We start from the raw sequence: 23,882 nt of genomic DNA, 5'->3' as shown, positions 1-23,882 counted from the left end.
CCAGGACTGGAGAATTTTAGTGATGAGAAAAAATTCAACAGGCTGTGGTTGTTTTCTTTGGAACAAAGGAGGCTGAGGGGAGATTTAATTGAGGTATATAAAATTATGACGGGGCTAGATAGAGTGGATAGGGAGGACCTATTTCCCCGAGCAGAGGGGTCAGTGATCAGGGGGCATAGATTTAAAGTAATTGGTGGAAGGATTAGAGGGGAGCTGAGGAGAAATGTTTTCACCCAGAGGGTTCTGGAACTCACTGCCTGAAAGGGTGGGAGAGGCAGAAATCCTCAACTCATTTAAAAACTACTTGGATGTGCATTTGAAGTCCTGTAACCCACGCGGCTACGGACCAAGTGCTGTAAAGTGGGATTAAGCTGGATAGCTCTTTCTCGGCCGGTACGAATGGCCTCCTTCTGTGCCGTAACTTTCTATGATTCTATGTCCTTAGTTCCTCTCACAGGTGCCCATTCTCCATGTGCTAACTTAAATAGTCATTATTGACCATGATCCTGTCAGCAATTGGCATCTACACGCTTTCCAGTAGGGATCACAGGAAGAGAAAACCTGGTTGATTTTCCCCATCCCTCAGATTTCCCTTTCAGGTCCTATTTCTGGGCTTGGCTTTAACTGCTGCTCACAGGAATAAAGAACCGAATGAAAAAAATCTTCAACCAGGAAACTACTAGTAAGAGTGTGACGTTCCCATTCATTCATTCTTGCTAAGTCTCTATCAAGCTTAAGCCCATCCAAGACTTCATTACTGTTCCCATATCTGAGGTGGCTCCTCTAGTTCCTCTCCTAAACTCCCACGCAGGACACAAGAGTTGGCATCCAATGGGAAATTCGTTTCTCATCTCCAGCTTCTACCATCCTATGCTCCATGGTAACCTTTCAGGACTCTCTGTTTTACTAATACTGCCACAGTCATTGCTTCTCAGAACTTTTGTTTCTTGTTCCTCCTACTCCCCAGTGTTGTCATTCCCCGAGCTTTTCTTCCTCCCTGCATCCTCTCAGTGTTGAAATCACAGCATCTCCTGCTCCAGCTTAAACTTTCTCAGGATTTCCCAGGGCCCCTCACCTCTCTGTTTCCTCCCTCCTGGGTTTCACTAAAAGCCAAGCTTGTTCTACAGGCTCCTAAAACCTGAACACTTGATTCATCTCATATTCCCTCTTAACAATTTACAGCCTTGCTGATTCCCTGCTTTGGGCCCTTCATAGGAACATAGGGACAGGAGTAGGCCATTCAGTCCCTCGAGCCTGTTCCAACATTCAACTAGACCATGGCTGATCATGTAAGTTTCTCAATTTTTCAAAAAACTTGTGAATTATGGATCTCTCACGCGAGTGAAATGTACTGTTGTTGGTGGATTATGCACAAGTTCCTCAATGCACAGAAATAAGCTGCTCCCCTGTTCCGTATTGTATCTCCTCTGTGTTTCACTTTCAGTTCACAGCTGAATTTCTGTTATCACAGGAGAACCACAGTCTGAGGAGAAATATTTTGCTCTAATGCACACCCCCCACTTCCCCAGCCCTGTTCTCAAGTAGATCTCGTTTTAAGTTGTATCAAACACCTCCGCCCAAAACGCCCTGCACCAAATCATAGCAATGACTACATGAGGCCTTAGCAACCCTCCAGTGCTACAATATGAGATTTCCTTGGATCCAGCTGACTATATTTTCCGCCTTATAAGACCGTCCATCTTCACAGAGTCTCCCTCAGGCAGGAGCGCGCATGGATGACTCAGAGGCCTCCTCCGCATGGCTCTAGTTATCGAGCTGCGTGACATGGCCTCCACTCTGTGCCTCTTCCAGCAAAAAGAGTCAGAGCGTCAAGTTCCAAGGTTGCTCCATTGATACGCCCAGTGCTGCTCCGTAATCGCCTACAGGAGCCAAGCGAGATGGCCAAGGTGACATTTTCTTCCCATCGCTAAAGGGCAATGTTTCATCAGCAGCCAAGACAAGAGAACTTCAACGGTTAAGTTACGAGGAGAGATTACACAAATTGGGGTTGTATTCTCTAGAGTTTCGAAGGTTAAGGGGTGATCTGATCGAAGTTTATAAGATATTAAGGGGAACGGATAGGGCGGATAGAGAGAAACTATTTCCGCTGGTTGGGGATTCTAGGAGTAGGGGGCACAATCTAAAAATTAGAGCCAGACCTTTCAGGAGCGAGATTAGAAAACATTTCTACACACAAAGGGTGGTGGAAGTTTGGAACTCTCTTCCGCAAACAGCAATTGATACGAGCTCAATTGCTAAATTTGAATCTGAGATAGATAGCTTTTTGGCAACCAAAGGTATTAAGGGATATGGGCCAAAGGCGGGTATATGGAGTTAGATCACAGATCAGCCATGATCTTATCAAATGGCGGAGCAGTCACGAGGGGCTGAATGGCCTACTCCTGTTCCTATGTTCCTAACTCAAAGCACAAGAAACTGGCAAGGGTTTGGAATTATATGGCTCCACCCAGAGAAGAAGATGAGAATGAGCTGAGTTGGGAGGAAAATGCAATGGGGGGTCTAGAAATTATAAAATATAAAATTTGTATCCCTCTCACTCCTGGAATCCGATGCTTTTCAGTGCGTTTAAATAGGTTGGTGATATGTATCACTCTTTTAGACCCATAAACCCTTTCCCCTATTGTTGGCAAGTTGGCATGATCTCTAGATTTTAAAGTGAAAAGAAAGAAAGGGTTGCATTTATATAGTGCCTTATACGACCTCAGGACGTGCCAGGGCATGGGAGTCCCTTTTTGAAGTGTAGTCACTGATGTAATGTAGGAAACAAGGTAGTCAATTTACGCACAGCAAGGTCCCACAAACAGCAATGAAATAAATGACACATAATCTGTTTTAGGTGTTGGTTGAGGGATAAATATTGGCCAGGACACCAGGGAGAACTCCCCTGCTCTTCTATTGAATGGTGCCATGGGATCTTTTACGTCCACCTGAGAGGGCAGACGGGGCCTCAGGATAACGTCTCATCTGCACTCCCTTAGTACTACACTGGAGTGTCAGCCTAGATTTTGTGCTCAAGTCTCTGGAGTGTTTCTTGAACCCACAATTCTGACTCCAGGGCAAGAGTGGTACTCACTGCGGGACAGCTGATTCTATCACTGCACAATGCTACTGTCCACGTGGTGTAGAAGTGGAGAGTACTTTTCAAATTTTACATGTATTACTTGCATATCATGCATGACGCTGCGTACCATTTCCACAGGAAACGTAGACCATTCACGTGTTACTTACATGACTGCAGCAATCTGCAGTGCTTTGCAAATCAATATTCCTCCATCTATGACCAGGAGGGGATGTTCCCTTTAACCATCCTGTGCCACATCCTCCACCTACATAAATTCTGGTGCAGTGGAAACAAATGATATTATTGATAATCATTTGGTGCCATGAATTGGCACATTACAAAACCAGGTAATACTGAGATGTGAATTGCCTGCCACTATTCTCACACATGATCAGAAATACAACGCAGCCACTTCACTGCAATTGAGTTAGGGCTAGATTTGTTGTGACTGAGAGTTAAGCATCAAATGCATCATTCTTGACACTACTGCTCCTCATTGTGTTGAAATCAAGGCTGATCAAACTCATTCAAAACTGTGGAACTCCTCATCTCCCACAGTCTTCCTTTCTGCCTACAGTCTACAGCTTTTAAATCTCAATCACTAAACGCTACTTGATTTACCTCATCTTTTAGCCTACTCTTTTCTTAACTGTGGTGCTGTCCTGCACTTTGGCCTTTGACCCTTCATGAGGGACAAATCCCTGAACAATGATGAGGTGCAGAGCCCTGTTCTTTGATGGACCTGTTACGCAACTCCATTGACAGTAAGGAAGTACATCAGCATCAATAGTACATTGTTTTGCAAGTAAAACAATGAGGCTTTTAAGAAATATATTTTTACAAGTAGTTTATTTGGTCCAGAGCTTTAAGCTTTTACACTGCTGCTCAGAGAGACTATGGACGGAGACAGACAGCAACGCTGTCTATTTGTTATGCTACCAGAGAGAGATTTCTACACAAAATGTTTGCTCCCTGCCTGTTTCTAAGCACAGTAATAAACAGCAACTGAGAGGCACAGATGAATTTGCAGGTATCGTTCCTCTGTCTTACCAATTTCCTACTCTCACGTTTACTACGTGATCGCTACTTGCTGGAGCAATCCAGACTAATCCCACTCTCTCTCCATAGCCCTGTAACCTTCTCTGCTTCAAAAATTTATCCAATTTTCCCTTTAAAGAAGGATTGGTCTCTGCCTTGACCTTTCACCCCACTCTCCTAATGACAATTCTGAATTGATGACCCATTGTCACTAACTCCTCAACCAGAGCAAATAGTCTTTCCCGATTCACTAACAGAACCCTTTTATAATTTTAATAAACCTCTATTAAATCTCCTCAGCCTTCTCTGTTCCAGTGGAAAGAACGCTAGTATCTCAAGTCCCTCCTTATAACTATAACTTCCCATCGCTGGCACCATCATGGTGAAGTCTGTTCTGCTCTGTGATTGCATTCCATATTGTGCACTAACACATCACCCTTGTCAACTCACTGTGCAATCATCCCCCGCTTTCTGTGGGACGCACATAATTTGGAAGTCGCAACTGGTGAGGGGAGTGTGGGTGGATCATTAATGCAAACCCAGTCAGTCGGCTTCGTCAGATGGATAATAAGACGACGAAAAGGTTTAGGTCACTAAATTTTCCTTCCCGACTACCGCCAACTCCTTTTTTTTCTGAAGTCCTACCGTGAGCTCCCCTCAGGCACTTGTCTAATCCTAACTAAGCCGCACAGATCAGAAGGTCCGAGCTTCAATCCCCAGTCATCCAAAACTCTGCTGCCCGTATTCTAACTCGCACCAAGTCCCGTTCACCCATCCCCCCCCCCTGTGCTCGCTGACCTGCATTGGCTCCCGGTCCAGCAACGCCTCGATTTTAAAATTCTCATCCTTGTGTTCAAGTCCCTCCATGGCCCTCGCTCCTCCCTATCTCTGTAACCTCCTCCAGCCCTACAACCCTCCGAGATCTCTGTGCTCCTCCAATTCTGGCCTCTTGCGCATCCCCCGAATTTCATCGCTCCACCATTGGCGGCCGTGCCTTCAGCTGCCTCGGCTCTAAGCACTGGAATTCCCTCCCTAAACCTCTCCGTCTCTCTCTCCTCTTTTAAGACACTCGTTAAAACCTACCTCTTTGACCAAGCTTTTGGTCACCTGTCCTAATATATCCTTATATGGCTCGGTGTCAATTTTTGTCTGATAATCGCTCCTGTGAAGCGCCTTGGGATGTTTTGCTAGTTTAAAGGCACTATATAAATGCAAGTTATTGTTGTTGTCTGTGGTCTCAGTCGGGCAGTGGTTGGGGGGGGGCTACGATTGGTCTCAGCTCCCCCAGGCTAGGAAGGTCCAGAAAGTGCACGTGCGACACCATACCAGGGCTCGCTCGTGATTCCCACTGCGGCGGAATAGTCTGCTGCCGCCCGCTGTCTGGGCTCGCACATGAAGAATGGCCATTTCGGGGAGGTGCCTGCCCGCAGGACTGTACCCCGACAGGACTGAGGACTTTCGGGGGAAGAAAAGGAGAGCAAATCGGGCACAAGAGAAAATCTTCAGTGCCAACAGACTTTGGGCAAGTGTGACGACGGATAAAGTGGCTGATCAAAAGAGACCAGAGGACGATTCACACCTCACCTATCTGAATTGCTTTGGGAACTGCAGACATGGGACAGTCAGCCTATCTATGCAAAACTAAAGGTAAATCACTCACAGGAAATGTCACTTATGAATGGACCATCACCATTATAGATTTTCTTTGTTTTGTTTGTCACCCATCTCCTCCTCTTCAGACTAAGGTGTTGACTTAACGCTCCTCAGTCTCCCGTCACCCTCCATTACCTTACCCGAGCGCCCAGACTTCATGTACGAGCCCAGCAGTTTTAACCATGGGGAGATGTTGGGAATTATCACACATGTGGAATTCCAGCAGGAGTCAGGTGATGAGATCCTACCTGGTCTTTCCATCTCTAGCCCAATGGCACTGAGGACAATTGGAGCACTCCTAACACCAACCCAGCTGCGTTCATGAGCTAAGAGGGTTAAATTTCGAGGACAGGTTGCATAGACTAGACTTGTATTCCCTCGAGTATAGAAGATTAAGGGGCGATCTAATTAAGGTGTTTAAGATGATTAAATGATTTGATACGGTAGATAGAGAGAAATTATTTCCTCTGGTGGGGAGAGTCCAGAACAAGGGGGCATAACCTTAAAATTAGAGCTAGGCCGTTCAGGGGTGATGTCAGGAAGCATTTCTTCACGCAAAGGGTAATGGGAATCTGGAACTCTCTCCCCCCAAAAAGCTGCTGAGGCTGGGGGTCAATTGAAAATTTCAAAACTGAGATTGATAGATTTTTTGTTGGGTAAGGGGATTAAGGGTTACGGAACCAGGGCAGGTAGATGGAGTTAAGATACAGATCAGCCATGATCTAATTAAATGGCAGAACCGGCTTGAGGGGCTGAATGGCCTCCTCCTGTTTCTATGTTCCTGTGATCACCTATCTCAGCACAGACCACGGACTGCAAATGGGACTGTTCTGATCTCAGCTACTCATTAAGACAAACTCGCTGAACCATTCAAGGTGGGGCCGGGGGGGGGGTGTGGCGGGGGGCAGTGGGGTCCTTTAATACCTATCCCTTACGCGATATTCACGTAACTGAACACGGCTACCGAGAGCACAGGAGATCGCAGAGAAGTCAAAGAGAGGTTTTAACTTACCTGAGACATTTGAGGTCTCAGATTGATCTCCTTGAGGTTGATCGAGTGGGGCCGGAGGTTGTTGAGAAGCTGACAGAGAAGGACGCCATCCCGCAGAGCCCAGGCCAAGTCGCAGACCTGGGCATTGTCCCAGGTCACTCGGTGATTGGGGGGCAACACTTTACAGTCAATCAGCCAGTGGGCACACTGCTTCCAAAGATCCATTTCCCAAACGGTTCAGCAATCCGCCAAAAGGAGCAAAGTGTGCATGAGCCCGAGTTACAAAAAAAACAAAACGGCAAAATTAAGTTGAGCGAAAAAAAACCCTGAAGAGAAAGCTGCCACCTGTTCGCTGCATTTCCCCGCTTGACTGTTTCCTCCAGAGAGCAGCTTCTTTCTAAACCACTAGCTCCTTCCTCTTTCAACTTTTTAATAAAAGCCTCACTTTTATGAGCTGCAAAGCACTCTGGGAGTCGTAGTTCATGCAACACAGGCCGTACTCCAACTCCCAGAGAGCTTTGCAACTAACCAGGCTGAGCAGCCACAGCATTATTCATTTCATTTCAAACAGCAATGGGCTGTTCCGGTTTTGTTTAAAGCTTTTTCATGTTTTTTTTTGGTTTTCCGAACCCTCATCCCAATCTTTGCACCATCCGTTCTTCGGGCGAGACGTTAAACCGAGGCCCCGTCTGCCCTCTCAGGTGGACGTAAAAGATCCCACGGCCACTATTTCGAAGAAGAGCAGGGGGGAGTTCTCCCCGGTGTCCTGGGCCAATATTTATCCCTCAACCAACTTCATTAAAAACAGATTATCTGGTCATTATCACGTTGCAGTTTGTGGGATCTTGCAGTGCGCAAATTGGCTGCCGTGTTTTCCGACAGTACAACAGTGACTACACTTCAAAAGTACTTCGTTGGCTGTAAAACGTGTTGGGACGTCCTGAGATCCTGAAAGGCGCTATATAAATGCAAGTTTTTCTTTCTTTCAGTGGGACCTCCCTCACTTGCTTCCAGTCTTACGTATCCGATTACAGCCAGAGCATCTCCAGCAATGGCTTCTCTTCCCGTCCCCGCACTGTTACCTCGTGAGTCCCCCAAGGACCTGTCCTTGGCCCCTTCCTCTTTCTCATTCTGTACGCTGCCCGTTGAGGGCATCATCCACATACACGGAGTCAATGAAAATAGAAACTAGTTGGGTTTTTACAACAATCCAACAGTGTTATGGTCACTTTTACTGATCCTGCTTTATTTTTTTTTAAATGAATTTAAATTCTCAAACTGCCGTGGTGGGATTTGAACTCAGATTTCGGTGGATTATTAGTCCAGGTCTTTGGATTACAAGTGCAGTAACATAACTATTACACTACCGCAACCCATGAATGTATTGTGTACAATGCCGCCCCTTAGTGGTAGATTGAGGCACACCATCACAAAATAAATGTGACCAGAAATTGTATTTCACAACTGTAGGTGCTCTTAAAGAGACAACGTATTTTAATTCTTTTCAGATTTAATTAAAGTGAGTATTATTGCTTTACAAAAGGTAATTTTGAAGTAATCTTTGTTACAAAATCCAGGCTGACACTCCAGCGCACGACTCAGGGAGCGCTGCATTATCGGAGGGGCCGTCTTTCGGATCAGACTTTAAACCGAGGACCCGTCTGCACTCTCAGGTGGATGTAAAAGATCCCACGGCCACTATTTCGAAGAAGAGCAGGGGAGTTCTCCATGGTGTCCTGGCCAATAATTATCCCTCGACCATCGTCACTAAAACAGATTATCTGGTCATTATCACATTGCTGTTTGTGGGATCTTGCTGTGCGCAAATTGGCCGCCGGGTTTCCTACATTACAACAGTGACTACACTTTATTGGCTGTAAAGTGCTTTAGGACATCCTGGGGTCATGAAAGGTGCTACATAAATACAAGTCTTTCTTTCTTTTAGAGTTGATATAGTGCCCATGTACATAGGTCCATGTACATAGATCATTAAAATGTCACTGACAGGTACAGAAAATAGTCAAAAAGGCTAATAGAATGCTGGCCTTTACATCTAGAGGACTAGAATACAAGGTGTAGAAGTTATGCTACAGTTATACAAAGTCCTGGTTAGGCCACACCTGGAGTACTGTGTTCAGTTCTGGGCACCGCATCTTAGGAAGGATATATTGGTCTTAGAGTGAGTGCAGCGCAGATTTACTGGAATGATACCTGGTCTCCAAGGGTTAAATTACGAGGAGAGATTACACAAACTAGGGTTGCATTCCCTGGGATTTTGAAGATTAAGGGGTGATTTGATCAAAGTTTTCAAGATATTAAGGGGAACTGATAGGGTGGATAGAGAGAAACTATTTCCGCTGATTGGGGATTCTCGGACTAGGGGACATAGACTAACAATCAGAGCCAGGACTTTCAAGAGTGAAGTTAGGAAACACTTCTACACGCAAAGGGTGGTAGAAGTTTGGAACTCTCTTCCACAAATGGCAGTCGATGCTAGCTCAATTGTTAATTTTAAATCTGAGATTGATAGATTTTTGTTAACCAAAGGTATTAAGGGATATGGGGCTAAGGTGGGTATATGGAGTTAGGTCACAGATCAGCCATGAACTCATTGAATGGCGGAACAGGCTGGAGCAGCCAAGTGACCTACTCCTGTTCCTATCGTCCTATCTTCCTCTAACCTTATTGGTCTTGCCTTCCCTTCTAGACCGGCTGGAGTGACCGATGTAATGGTGAGCTCATGCTTGTCCTATGGGTGGGAGGGAGCCATGCTGACAGGATGGCTGCTCTACAGCATCTTCAAAAATTTACTGTATAAGGAAATCTTGCGGTAGAATTGCAACATTGATATGGAATGTGACTAATCTCAAGAGGCAGGTGCTATTCCTAACGTCACTATCATCTATCACCATGCGCTGTTGGGAGTCAAGTCAAACTTTGCCTCTTGTATATGTGGTTTTCTCATGGAGGGGTTTCTCGACATTATTGAAGAAAATGGGTTTCTCTTCACCTTGACTTGGCCCATTGGGCTTCCTAAGAACACAAGAAAGTAAGAAATAGGAGCAGGAGTAGGCCATATGGCCCCTCGAGCCTGCTCCACCATTCAATCAGATCATGGCTGATCTTTGACCTCAACTCCACATTCCCGCCCAATCCCCATATCCCTTGATTCCCTTAGTGTCCAAAAATCTATCGATCTGAGTCTTGAATATACTCAACAACTGAACATCCACAGCTCTCTGGGGGAGAGAATTCCAAATATTCACAACCCTCTGAGTGAAGAAATTCCTCCTCATCTCAGTCTTAAATGGCCGACCCATTATCTTGTGACTATTCACCCTAGTTCTGGACTCTCCAGCCAGGGGAAACAGCCTCTCAGCATCTACCCTGTCAAGCCCCCTCAGAATCTTATATGTTTCAATGAGATCACCTCTCATTCTTCTAAACTCCAGAGAATATAGGCCTATTCTACTCAATCTCTCCTCATAGAACAACCCTCTCATCCCAGGAATCAATCTAGTGACCCTTCGTTGCACCGCCTCTAAGGAAAGTCTATCCTTCCTTAGGTAAGAAGACCAAAACTGTACACAGTACTCCAGATGTGGTCTCTCCAGAGCCCTCTATAACTGCAGCAAAACCTCCTCACTATTATACTCCAACCCGCTCGCAATAAAGGCTAATATACCATTTGCCTTCTTAATTGCTTGCTGTACCTGCACATTAACTTTCTGTGATTCGTGTACAAGGACACCCAAATCCCTCTGAATACCAACATTTCTTGGTCTCTCACCTTTTAAGAAATATTCTGCTTTTCTATTCTTCCTACCAAAGTGGATAATTCCACATTTCTCCACATTATATTCCATCTGCCACCTTCTTGCCCACTCACTTAACCTGTCGATATCCCTTCGCAGCCTCTTTGCGTCCTCGTCACAGCTTACTTTCCCACCTAGCTTTGTATCTGTCAGCAAATTTGGATACATTACACTCTGTCCCCTCATCTAAGTCATTGATATATATTTTAAACAGCTGAGGCCCAAGCATTGATCCTTGCGGCACCCCACTAGTTACAACCTGCCAACCCGAAAATGACCCGTTTATTCCTACTCTCTGTTTTCTGTCCGTTAACCAATCCTCAAATGATGCTAATCGACCCCCACCCCATGAGCCCTAATCTTGTGTAACAACCTCCTGCCTTGGTTACAAATGGTCTTTCCCTCAGGCGTGTCAACGCCAACCCTTGGTGGTGTCCATCAATGGTGCATGAGTAGGTGTAGGTGCATCTTCCCCACAGTATAGGAGCACACCCTTTCCCGGGCAAACATAGATGGCCACGGACAAGCCTTATTGGCATCCATTGTACTGGTATCTCAAATGTTCCTTGACAGGGAGTTACGGGACATGGTCAGGAGGTTCTCCAGCTGCTAATCATCCCCCATTAGTATCTGTACACTTTGGTGCTGCTATTCGCCATTGGCAAGGGGTGAGGGAGGGGCATGGAAGGTGACAGCTTCCAGGCATCCAGCTTTTACCCTGAGGGGGACGGTGGGTCTAATCCTTCTCTTTTCCCTCATGCTGAAGAGAGGGGGGCAATGATCTCCACGAGCCTCCAAACTGTAATTCAGTCCAGTCTTCAAATTCTGTTTGTGGTGGCGTTCTCATCCTTGTGTTCAAATCCCTCTGTGGCCTCGCCACCACCGCCCCCCCCCCCCAGCTATCTCTGCGACCTCCTCCAGCCCTACAACCCTCTGAGATCTCTGCACTCCTCCGATTCTGGCCTCTTGCGCAGCCTCGATTTTTATCGCTCCACCATTGGCGGCCGTGCCTTCAGTCGTCTAGACCCTAAGCTCTGGACTTCCCTCCCTGAACCTCTCCGTCTCTCCGCCTCTCCCTCCTCCTTTAAGACGCTCCTTAAAACCTACCTCTTTGACCAAGCTTTTGGCCACCCGCCCTAATGCCTCCTTCTTTAGCTCAGTGTCAATTTTTTATCTGATAATCGCTCCTGTGAAGCGCCTCGGGGACATTTTATTATGTTATAGGCGCTATATAAAGGCAAGTTATTATTGTTGAGACCTCCAAAAGCCCCAACAGAATGTTTAATGTTTCCTGTAATTAACAATTTCCTAACTTTGTTTTTGAAAGCGTGACCTGCTAAATAATACAGTCCCTAAGGGTGAGGAAGGAAGAGGATGTGGTCTGTGTGTAACATGGTGCACTTTGGCTGCTCCCTTTTGCCCAAAGCCCAGAACACAGCCGAGTCAAGCAGAGCTGCAACTGTTCCCTTCGGACTAAATCTACACCACGTGTTGCAAAGTGCCAATTACAGAGCAGACTCCAGGCTGTCTCGACGCCAGCTCTTCAGTGAATGGAGACGAATTCTTCACTGCGGCAAAGGCCTCATAAAGTAAGGGACCCCAAGTTAAAAATTAATGAGCTAGGAGTGAGAAGGGCAGTCAGTCGATCAAAGGGTTATAGAGTTGCAGAAAAAGTTGGTGGTTGAGGCAGACGGTATAAATGGGGTCAGGAGACAATGGTGACTTGCCTTTATGTTAAGGCATTCGTGTAGCGAGTGCCTCAAGGCAGCCTCACAGAGGACAGCTGCATACCAATTAATGGAAAAGTTGGGGGATTTGTTTGGTCACAAAGAGGAAGCCTTTAAAGAAAGAAAAAAAAAATCTTGCATTTATAAAGTGCTTTACAGCCAATGAAGTACTTTTGAAGTGTGGTCACTGGTGTAATGTAGGAAACCAGGCAGCCAATTTGCGGACAGCAAGATCCCACAAACAGCAATGAGATAATGACCAGTGACGTAGGCTGAGGGATAAATATTGGCCAGGACACGGGGAGAACATAAGAACATAAGAACATAAGAAATTGGAGCAGGAGTAGGCCAATCGGCCCCTCGAGCCTGCTCCGCCATTCAATAAGATCATGGCTGATCTGATCCCAACCACAAATCTAAAGAACACAAGAAGTCGGAGCAGGACCCGGCCACATAGCCCCTGGGCCCTCTCCGCCACCCACAGGGCATTGACCGATCCGAACTCAGCTTCATGTCCAATTTCCTGCCCGCTCCCCATAACCCCTAATTCCCTTTACTTCTAGGAAACTGTCTATTTCTGTTTTAAATTTATCTAATGATGTAGCTTCCACAGCTTCCTGGGGCAGCAAATTCCACAGACCTACCACCCTCTGAGTGAAGAAGTTTCTCCTCATCTCAGTTTTGAAAGAGCAGCCCCTTATTCTAAGATTATGCCCCCTCGTTCTAGTTTCACCCATCTTTGGGAACATCCTTACTGCATCCACCCGATGAAGACCCTTCACAATCTTATATGTTTCAATAAGATCGCCTCTCATTCTTCTGAACTCCAATGAGTAGAGTCCCAATCTACTCAACCTCTCCTCATATGTCCGCCCCCTCATCCCCGGGATTAACCGAGTGAACCTTCTTTGTACTGCCTCGAGAGCAAGTATGTCTTTTCTTAAGTATGGAGACCAAAACTGTATGCAGTATTCCACGTGCGGTCTCACCTGGAATACTGCTCTTCTTCAAATAGTGTCATGGGATCTTTTATGTCCACCTGAGAGGGTAGATGGGGGCCTCAGTTTGACATCTCATCCAAAAGACAGCACCTCTGACACTGCAGCCCTCCCTCACTGAGGTGTCTGTGGAGTGGGAGTTGAGCCCACAACCTTCTGAGTTAGCAGCAAGAGCGCTACCCACTGAGCCTCAGCCAGACATGGTTAGGCTTAGACTTGAGAAATGGCTAATTGGCTAGGGGGCCCCCGGTGCCACCTTGTCCCAGCACGAGTCAGCACCCTCAGGAGAGCAAGAGGCAAAAAATAGAAAATCTTCCAGAAGGTAATCACAGTCACAAGACAAACAGCATCAGAAATAGCACCAGTTTATCTGGTCTCTATGTGATCTCTACCTCCATCCTTGAAGCTGATAATTGATTGGCTGTGCCTGCCAGATGTACAACTCTGGATTTTGGCCCACAGACAACACCGTAAATCACTTGCGTGTGAGTGAGGGGGGGGGAGGGGCTGGAATTCTGCAAACTCATTTCCAGTTCATTCACTCATTGCCCAACAGTGAGGCCCCACCCCTTACACCTCTAATTGGCTGCTGAGTTCAGGCTAGACACAATGCTTTCTTATGATTGGCTCTTCCCTCTATTTATTGTTACTTGGGTGTTTCCCAGTGATGTCACAGGACTGGAATTCCCTGTCCATAATCCAGCCTCGTAGTACCGTGGCTGTCTTCGACTTTGAAGAACTCGGTGGAAGTAAAACTACAGCCATTCTCCTTCTGTTGGGAACTTAGTCATTGTGGAGCTCGATACTTCTTAAAAGGACATCCTGGCAACCGAAATGAATGAATTGAAGACACGGGTATTTGATCTCAATACGGTAAAGACAGTCAACATATACACCGGCAACGTGGTGAGATGGTGCAGCTCCGCGAGGAGATGTCCAGTGACACCGGATCAAGAGGTAGTGTATTATGTGTGGTCACCGTGACGTGTAACCCGTTAGGCCTGGTATTCTGGAGGGGTGAGATCAAATAGGCTGGAAGGCCTTCTTCATCCAAACCTGTCTTTTTGCATAGAATTACATAGAATTTACAGCACAGAAACAGGCCATTCGGCCCAACTGGTCCGTGCCGGTGTTTATGCTCCACATGCACCTCCTCCCATCCTACTTCATCTCACCCCATCAGCATATCCTTCTATTCTTGCATATCATTCTTGCGCATCCCTGATTTTAATCGCTCCACCATTGGCGGCCGTGCCTTCAGCTGCCTGGGCCCTAAGCTCTGGAATTCCCTCAACGCCTCTCTACCTCACTCCTCCTCCTTTTAAGAGGCTCCTTAAAACCTACCCCTTTGACCAACCTGTCCTAATATCTCCTTATGTGGTTCGGTGTTGAAGTTTGTTTGATAATCACTCCTGTGGGAGCCGCTTGGGCCTTTTTACTACTTCAAGGCACTGTATAAATGCAAGTTGTTTTGTTATTCCTTTCTCCCCCATGTGTTTATCTAGCTTCCCCTTAAATGCATCTATGCTACTCGCCTCAACTACTCCTTGTGGTAGTGAGTAGGTGGTGTCTTGTGATTGTGCAAGGGATACAGTAGCACAGTGGTTATATAACGGGATGTGTAACCTGGCGGCTTGGACTAATAATCTAGAAAATGTGAGTTTAAATCCCACCATGGCATTTGATAATTTGATAATTTGAATTCAGTTTTATAAAAATCTGGGACTAGGAAGTTGGTACCAATAAAGGTAACCATGATGCTGTTGGATTGTCGTAAAAGCCCAACTTGTTTACAAATGTGGAAAGAAACCTGCCGTCCTTACCCGGTCTGGGCCTATACGTGACTCCAGTCCCACACCAATGTGGTTGACTCTTGAGTGCCCTCTGAAGTGGCCTAGCAAGTCACTCAGTTGTATCAAATGGGCAACTAGGGATGGGCAATAAATGCCGGCCTTGCCAGCGACGCCCACATCCCGAGAATGAATGAATTAAAAAAATGGAGGAAGATTGTTGGAAATGCATTGGGGACGTCAGTTACCAAGGAAACTTGGCCTCATCTCCTCAGCCGTACATTTGGGCCTGTAATTCCACAAACAGTGAGTGGCTGACCTCAGCTGTATCTTTGAGTGCTGACGGGACGGCCTAAAAGTCGAGCAATAGTTCAACAGCTTAAAGCTGAAGAATATTCAGTTCATGACGGGGGAGCATATCATGGGGCTGAAGACCTCCAAAAATTCAAACTTAACAACTATGGGGCAGTTATGAGATCGAGTGGCTGGAGTTTGGTGCAGCGATACTGACATCTAGGACACTTGTTCAACGACAGGGGGCAGAGCTAGGGCTATGACCCCTGAAACCCCAATACCTTGACCCACACTCACTTCAAGGACGGTTCCCCACTTGGTGGTGTGGATCAGTAAATTTGCCCCATAGTATGTCTATATATGTAGTGCATGTGTATAGTACGTGTGCATATAGTACCCCTGTGAATGTAGTATATATGTATAAATTAAACACTGAAATATAATTTTGGTTGTTAGTTTATTAGATGGGCAATTGACAAATAATTGGTTTATTTCATATAGAATAAGATTTGAGGGATGAGGACAGGGAGCAAAACATTATCACAGACTCACATCCCTCTGCCATCTTGGACTCTAACATCTTGTTGCTCCACTGATCTATCTCCCCAGCAAGATGATGAAGTATCATTTTAATGCAGTAATAGGAGCCATTGAAATTAAACCCATCTGATATCTTCATAGGTTCTGGATTGCATCAAGGCTGCTTTGGTTGAATGGAGTTCAAAGTTCAATCCGGATCAGGCTGAAGTGAAGGTGAGCCTATTTCCTGGTCGGTGTGAGACTTACATTCTTCCCAGTTCAGTGTCACCCTATCCTTTTTGTAATTTTATCCTGTATGTCCTTGACTGTTTTCTTCAAATCGCAGCAAGAAGCACGAACTGTGTCCTGAACACTTAATCCGCTTGCTATGTCAGTTGAGCAGTGCATGCAATTCCTGCCGCCATTGTTGGCTTCTGGAAGCGCATGGCAGCCATTTTGAAATTGGTCAGACCCTGTCTGAAAAACACTATTGGAACCCCAAACCCCTCCTTAATTCAGGGATTCTTCTCTTGTCCTTCCTGGGAACTCACTTAATGTTTCCCTGCATCATACAGGAATTCCCGTAGCCCCTATAGGGATGCTCGTTTTTTTTTAATATGTGAGTATTTTGTGCTCATCAGGGTGGGGGATATTAATTTAGGCAATGGAACCCTTTTATTTTGGGTGACCCCAGTACCAGAATCAAACACTCCCAGCTCAGCATCAAGTATGGGCAGATGCATCTAGTGGGGTGCATCTGCTCTTGGTCATAGGGTTTTGTTGTGTCTCTAATCTCCACTAATGCGGGGGAGAGAGAGAGAGGGGTGGCTGGAGGTGAGAGTTCAAAGATTTACCCACTTATAACACCTTGGATCTTCACTGGTTAGCCCACTGTTCCGTTTAACATTCGTTTAATTATGAACATTTTTTTTTCCCCCTGACTAATTCTGCCAGCGATTACCGGAGCATCTGGTTTGCAATCTTATTCAGGATACCGAGAGGATTGGGCCTAGCGAGCGAGAGGATATCAAGATATCAGGTAGGTGCACTCCCAGGAAGATCTGGCTTTGTACCCAAGGTATCTGCAGATCTGGTTTTTTTGAACAATCGATGGTTGGGCTATAAAAGGGCTTTATGTCATGGGTGAAATGGACTCCCATTCTCTGAACCAATTGTTGAGCGAGGCAAAGGACCAATCCAGTACTCCCAGGGGGAGTTGCACTGCAAGAAGGCATGGGTCAGAGAATGGCACCAGGGATTCCCGAGCACCAACCTGCTCAACTTGCATTTATATAGCGCCTTTAACGTGGTAAAACATCCCAAGGCGCTTCACAGGAGCGATTATCAGACAAAATTTGACACCAAGTCACATAAGGAGATATTAGGACAGGTGACCAAAAGCTCGGTCAAAGAGGTAGGTTTTAAGGAGCGTCTTAGAGGAGGAGAGATGGAGAGGTTTAGGGAAGGAATTCCAGAGCTTAGGGTCTAGGCAGCTAAAGGCACGGCTGCCAATGGAGGGGGCATTGGAAACAGGGGATTCGCAAGAGGCCAGAATTGCAGGAGCGCAGAGATCTCGGAGGGTTGCAGGGCTGGAGGAGGTTACAGAGATAGGGATCTGTTTTTGTTGATACCTTCTTTTCTTCTCTCCCACAGCCAAACTGTTCATCTGTAGATTTGACGCTGCAATCGTCAAAGAGGCTGTGGCGAGAGGTGAGCAGAGTCAACTCAGATTGTACAATGGGCAGAATCACAAGGGAGCAAATCTCTTCTCGTTCACTACCTTATAGACCGGGCCCCAAATGTCATGGAAATTATTGTAAACAGAGTTTATTATAATGAATTACATAGAATTTACAGCAATAAAACAGGCCATTCGGCCCAATGGTCCATACTAGTATTTATGCTCCACACGAGCCTCCTCCCACTCCTCTTCATCTCACCCTATCAGCATAACCTTCTATTCCTTTCTCCCTCATGTGTTTATCTAGTCTCCCCTTAAATGTATCTATACTGTTCACCTCAACTACCCCATGTGGTAGCGAGTTCCACATTCTCACCACTCTCTGGGTAAAGAAGTTTCTCCTGAATTCCCTATTGGATTTATTAGTGACTATCTTATATTTATGGCCCCCTAGTTTTGGTCTCCATCACAAGCGGAAACAATTTTTCCACATCTACCCTATCAAACCCCTTCATAATTTTAAAGACCTCTATCAGGTCACCCCTCAGCCTTCTCTTTTCTAGACAAAAGAGCCCCAGCCTGTTCAATCTTTCCTGAAAGTTATAACCTCAAGTTCTGGTATCATCCTCATTTCTCCGGTGCCTCTGTATCCCTTTTGTAACATGGAGAACAAAACTGAGCACAGTACTCTTAAGCCTGGTCTCACCAAGGTTCTATACAAGTTTAACATAACTTCTCTGCTTTGTAATTCTATTCCTCTGGAAATGAACCCCATTGCTTTGTTTGCATTTTATGGCCTCGTTAACCTGTGTTGCTACTTTTAATAATTTGTGAATCAGGATCCCAAATCCCTTTGCTTCTCTACCCCATTTAGACTCTTATTTTCCAAGGAGTACGTGGCCTCCTTGTTGAACCAGATGGCCAGAATTGCTACAGAATCTGCATTCTCACACTGCAGGATTTAGTTGAGATTAATCCAGAAATTGGCTTTGAGGTGCTGCAGAAGTCTAGGGGGCTCTGCTTATAGAGAATTCATGGCCAAGGCACTGCTTCTTCAAGCCTCACTTCAGACTTGAGCACATAATCTAGGCTGCCACTCCAGGGCAGTACTGTTGGAGTGCTGCACTGTCGGAGGGGCAGTACTGAGGGAGTGCTGCACTGTCGGAGGGTCAGTACTGTTGGAGTGCTGCATTGTCGGAGGGGCAGTACTGAGGGAGTGCTGCACTGTCGGAGAGGCAGTACTGAGGGAGTGCTGCACTGTCTGTGGTTCGGTACTGAGGGAGCACTGCACTGTCGGAGAGGCAGTACTGAGGGAGTGCTGCACTGTCGGAGAGACAGTACTGAGGGAGTGCTGCACTGTCGGAGATGCAGTACTGAGGGAGCGCTGCACTGTCGGAGAGGCAGTACTGAGGGAGCGCCGCACTGTCGGAGGGGCAGTACTGAGGGAGCGCCGCACTGTCGGAGGGGCAGTACTGAGGGAGCGCCGCACTGTCGGAGGGGCAGTACTGAGGGAGCGCCGCACTGTCGGAGAGGCAGTACTGAGGGAGCGCCGCATTGTCGGAGAGGCAGTACTGAGGGAGCGCCGCACTGTCGGAGAGGCAGTACTGAGGGAGCGCCGCACTGTCAGAGAGGCAGTACTGAGGGAGCGCCGCGCTGTCGGAGAGGCAGTACTGAGGGAGCGCTGCACTGTCGGAGAGGCAATACTGATGGAGTGCTGCACTGTCAGAGAGACAGTATTGAGGGAGTGCTGCACTGTCGGAGAGACAGTACAGATGGAGTGCTGCACTGCTACAGGTGCTGTCTTTTTACAATGAGATATTAAACCGAGGTAGATCAGGTGGATGTAGAAGATCTTATTCGAAGAAGAGCTGGGAGCTCTCCTTGTCTCGTGGCCAGCATTCATCCCACAGGACCACTAAAAACAGATTCGCTGGTCATTTATCTCATTACTGTTTGTGGGACCTTGCTGTGTGCAAATTGGCTGCCATTTTTGCCTAGGAAACACTTCAAAAGTAATTCATTGGCTGTAAAGTGCTGTGGATCATCCTGAGGGTGTGAAAGGTGCTATAGAAAGTTTGTTCTTTCAAATAGTAATAGATGTTCACCCAGAGAGTTCCCCCTGTAAGCATTCTCTTTCAGTGCCATCACTGATAGGCACTCAGTTACCAAGGTCCTCGCTGATGGGTGCTCACTTGTAAATGTTTCTCCTGTACCATGACCCGGCAGTGCAATCAATGACGTGTGCTCACTAAATGATGTTTATCCATAAAGCTCCTCCTGTGCCATCTCTGATGGTACAGGAGGAGCTCTATAGGACAGCATCCATCAGTCTTGGGTAATAACCATAGGTATCTTCTTGTACAGTCACTGGTGAGCACTTACTCATAGAGCTCCTCCTCTCCCATCAATGATGGACATTCAATCGTCAAGTTTCCCCTCTACCATCAATGAATGGTGCTAATCCATAGATTTCCTCCAGTACATCTATGATAGGTACGTACCTGTAGCGTTCATCTTGTATATCCACCAATGTGTACATTCCTATAGAGTTTATCCCTGTTGTTATTATACCTAAGTTGGATAGCCACACAACCGGCCGATCTGTCATTCATTATGTGAGAGCACAGGAAGCATAGGATTAAGTGAGATGTTTCCTCCTTTCAATCGTAGCCTGTTTGGAGCTCGGGGTAACTCAGCTGGATTCTGTCATCCTTGCCCCTCCCCCACTGCCAGAAGGAAAACATCTGACCCTGGTGGACCTGAAGCCTTATTGGGACGAGCTGGAGACATTGGTCCAAGACCAGGTGATCGCATCAATAGGAGTTTCAGACTTGGACAAGAACGTACTGGAGGCCCTTTGCCAACATGCACAGGTGTGTCTTCCCCATCTTCAATTTTCTCCTCTTCTCCTGAAGACATGGACTCTTGCTGGGTATTTCAGCCCTCTGGTTCCTTACCCAGGTGGATATATTTCATCACACACGAGTCTGTCCTGTCCCTACCCAATGTCCACATATATGCACTTTCAAGAGGTCAGGAACAGGAGCTCTGGGTGACTTTTCCTTTCCAAAGTGCTCAGACTGCAGCCAAGTGGCCTTGTCAGCTGTGGCTCAATTGGTAGCACTCTCACCTCTCAGACCAGAGGTTGTGGTTCAATCCCCACTCCTGAGACTTTAGCACAAAATCTGGGCTAACACTTCCAGCACAGTACTGAGGGAGTGCTGCACTGTCAGAGGTGCCATCTTTCGGATGAGATGATAAACTGAGGCCCCATCTGCCGTCCCAGGTGGACGTAAAAGATCCCATGGCCACTATTCGAAGAAGAGCAGTGGAGCTCTCCCCGGTGTCCTGGACAATATTTATCCCTTCACCAATACCTAAAAACAAATGATCTGGTCATTATCACGTTGCTGTTTGTGGGGCCTTGCTGTGCGCAAATTGGTTGCTGCATTTCCTACATTACAACAGTAGGATTACAGAATCAGGAACTGAGCGATGCAGATCAGGGAGGCTCCAGGCTCAGTCCCTGAACAGAGTTAGCTGATCTTCAGCTGGGTGAGCAGTGGAGATACTAGATTGGCTTCATTGCCAACACAAGGTTCACATCAAGCAGGGTTTCTGCTACTGATTACTGGAAAGGGCATGTGTGTACATTGGGTTAGGCCAGAACTGGGATTTGATATGATGCTCCCCACGGTTGAATAGCCCAGCAATGCTCACATGAAGAGTGTCCACTTGGACCTGCTACCAAAGTGTTGAAATCACCGGCAGAATTGAATCCAACTTCAGTCGCTGCCTTCAAGAAAGGAGGGAAGGAAAGTAAGTGAGAAGAAACAAATAAACGGGAAAAAAAGTAAAACACGACATGAATCTAAATGTCATCGGCCGCCGATTGTAACTCTTCGTAACCAACGTACTCTTACCGCAGGTCCAACCGAGCAGTAACCAGGTGAACCTGGCCTCCTGCTGTGTAATACCACCTGACCTCACCGCCTTCGCTAACGAAAACAACATTCAACTGCTGACTCACAATGACCCTGCAGGTAAGGTATCATTTGCACAAAATTTCCTTCCGCATCTAGTAAGCTGTCGGTCATGTTCTGGTTTGGTGATTTCCCATTGTCGGGGGGGAGCAAATATCCAGTCAGCCAACACCAGCAAAAGCAGGTTAACAGGGCCATTCACCTGTTTGAGGTTGGAGTTTCCCACTTATGTGGTCACCAGCTGGACATTTACCTGTGCCATTACAGCGCCACCAGGACTGGGGTTGCCAACTCTGGTTGGACACATTCCTGGAGGTTTCATCACATGACCTCCTGCCTCCAACCGCCCCGCCTCCCCCCACACTCCTGCCATTGGTCGCCCCACATGTCCATCCTCGCGGTGCCCCGCCTTCCCACAGCCAATCGGAAAGCGAACAGACCCTTCGTTACCCGGCTTGAATGGTTCTTGACTGTCAGTCAAACAGCCTTTTTTCCCCATGTCCAATATTTTGAAAATCAATAAACAAAAGCGTTCAAAGAAAATGTTTTAAAAACACAATTTTTTAATGCCCTTATGATTTTTCTCCCGGGATTGTTGGCAACAGTGTTCTGGAGATTAGTCTTTAATTCCTGGAGACTCCAGGGCAGCCCTGGAGTGTTGGCAACTCTAACCAGGGCCTGTTTACATCAAGGATTCTCATTATAATCGATTACACGGGTATTCTTAATGTTGACATAAAGAACGTGACCTAAAATCGCAAAATCAGGAAGTGAAGCTCGGGGACAGGAAATGCTGCAAACACTAGATTTTTTTGAAACATAACCATAGATTTATTGAGATCTTCTTCTGTGCCCAGATATTCTCCCAGTGGGATCTTTTCAAGAAGCCCTCAATGCCAGTCTACAGGACCCTCGTGGTCATGAGTGGGCACCTCTGTGGATCCTTCGATACTCAGCAATCATTAAGGACAGAGGAATCATCAAGTCAAAAGGTTACATGGTTCATGCAGAAAGACACGTGCTCCTTCTCCGGGGCCGCCCGGGCGCAGACAAGGCCGCGGAATAGAAGCCGGCAGCCAGAGTGACACCCCCTACCCCCTTACAACCCCCACACCTCACCACCCACCATATACCCATACCCACCCCGGACCTATAAATGGCCACCTTGGTCAGGCCCTGGAGGAGATCCTCCGACTTGCCCTCCTCACTGGGTCGCCAAAGATCAGGAGCCTGGGACTAAAGAGCATCCAAAAATTGAGGGGCAGCCCCTTTAAATAATGGAAGATGGGCTGCAACATCTCTTCACACGCAACATATACCTGAAATGACATTGCTGCGACTGCGGTTGGATTAGTTTTTGGTGTCTCGTTCTGACTCATCAGAGGTCAGTGGGCTTAGGGCAGGAAGACTTCAAAACAGTGGTTAGAGTGGGTCATGAAACTGGGCGTGAAAGGCATAGCAAGCTGGAGAGTCTTTGGCTCTTGTTCCTAATGTTCTTCTGTGTCCTTAGACACAGACACAAAATGCACTGAGACCTTGCTTATCACAGGGACACATGTAGCAGTTAATAAGTCTTGTCAGTGCGGCCCTGATTCAGTATCAGGCTGGCAATCTCACTCCGAGAGGCCAAAGGGTGGCTGGTGTGTGATATTAACAGAAAGAACTTGCATTTATATAGCGCCTTTCACCACCTCAGGACAGTCCCACAGTGCTTCACAGCCAGTGAAGTACTTTTGAGGTGTAGTCACCCCAGGTGTAATCTGCACATTACTTTTATAAACGTACTCTGGACAATCATTGTAAGAAATTTTAATTAGAAATTGCCAAGTAGTGTAATCTATTGACATAGTATCGCGTTTGTTTAATGACTTTTTGTACTGATGGTTGTAATGTCGGGAATCATAGCAACTAATTTACACACAGCAAGGTCCCACAAACAGTGGTGAGATTAACGGCCAACTAAATTGTTTTTTAGTAATGTTGGTTGAGGGGTAAAAGTTTAGAGGACACTGGGCGAACTCTCTTCAAGTAATGCCATTGGATCTCTTCTGGCCACCTGAGAGGGCTGATGGGACCTCAGTTTAACATCTTGCCTAAACGGCAGCAGCTCCAATAAAACAGTATCTTCCCCTCAGCACTGCACTGAAGTAGCAACATAGGTTTGAATGTCTCTAATTCAGTCCAAGTCCAAACTGTGGCACTAACTTCTCCTTCCCATGCTAAAAAATTAAAAGAAGAACTTGAAGCTTTAATAGGCCAGAATGTTTTTGCTATTTTCCTTTTCAAAGCAGCTGTGGTTTAATGTTAAGTA

The 23,882-nt window shown here is 46.5% G+C and overlaps 2 protein-coding genes across 7 annotated transcripts in view; one reads left to right on the top strand and one right to left on the bottom strand.

Moving 5' to 3' along the window:
* LOC137304416 (proto-oncogene vav-like) overlaps nt 1–7,194 on the bottom strand; it is an 88,469-nt gene extending 81,275 nt beyond the window's left edge. The window contains exon 1 of one of the 3 annotated variants that reach the window (XM_067973006.1): nt 6,786–7,194. In XM_067973006.1, coding sequence (XP_067829107.1) covers nt 6,786–6,989 — 204 coding nt within the window. In that variant the 5' untranslated portion in view covers nt 6,990–7,194. The remainder of the gene's footprint in view (nt 1–6,785) is intronic. The other 2 variants (XM_067973005.1, XM_067973007.1) reach the window with 2 other exon arrangements.
* Nucleotides 7,195–12,074: 4,880 nt separating this feature from the next.
* The window catches only part of LOC137304413 (glutamate--cysteine ligase regulatory subunit-like), a 17,889-nt gene continuing 6,081 nt past the window's right edge, over nt 12,075–23,882 (top strand). For 2 of the 4 annotated variants that reach the window (XM_067973002.1, XM_067973001.1), the window contains exons 1-8: nt 12,075–12,168; nt 13,970–14,261; nt 16,070–16,141; nt 16,862–16,946; nt 17,561–17,617; nt 20,259–20,461; nt 21,517–21,631; nt 22,429–22,563. In XM_067973002.1, the coding sequence (XP_067829103.1) occupies nt 14,139–14,261; nt 16,070–16,141; nt 16,862–16,946; nt 17,561–17,617; nt 20,259–20,461; nt 21,517–21,631; nt 22,429–22,563 (790 nt within the window). In that variant the 5' untranslated portion in view covers nt 12,075–12,168; nt 13,970–14,138. Of the gene's footprint in view, nt 12,169–13,969; nt 14,262–16,069; nt 16,142–16,861; nt 16,947–17,560; nt 17,618–20,258; nt 20,462–21,516; nt 21,632–22,428 lie in introns of all 4 variants that reach the window. The other 2 variants (XM_067973003.1, XM_067973004.1) reach the window with 2 other exon arrangements.

This window comes from Heptranchias perlo, chromosome 37 (assembly GCF_035084215.1).
Source record: "Heptranchias perlo isolate sHepPer1 chromosome 37, sHepPer1.hap1, whole genome shotgun sequence".
Lineage (NCBI taxonomy): Eukaryota > Metazoa > Chordata > Chondrichthyes > Hexanchiformes > Hexanchidae > Heptranchias > Heptranchias perlo.
The sequence above is the reverse complement of the archived record's forward strand: the minus strand, read 5'-3'. Positions and strand labels throughout refer to the sequence as shown.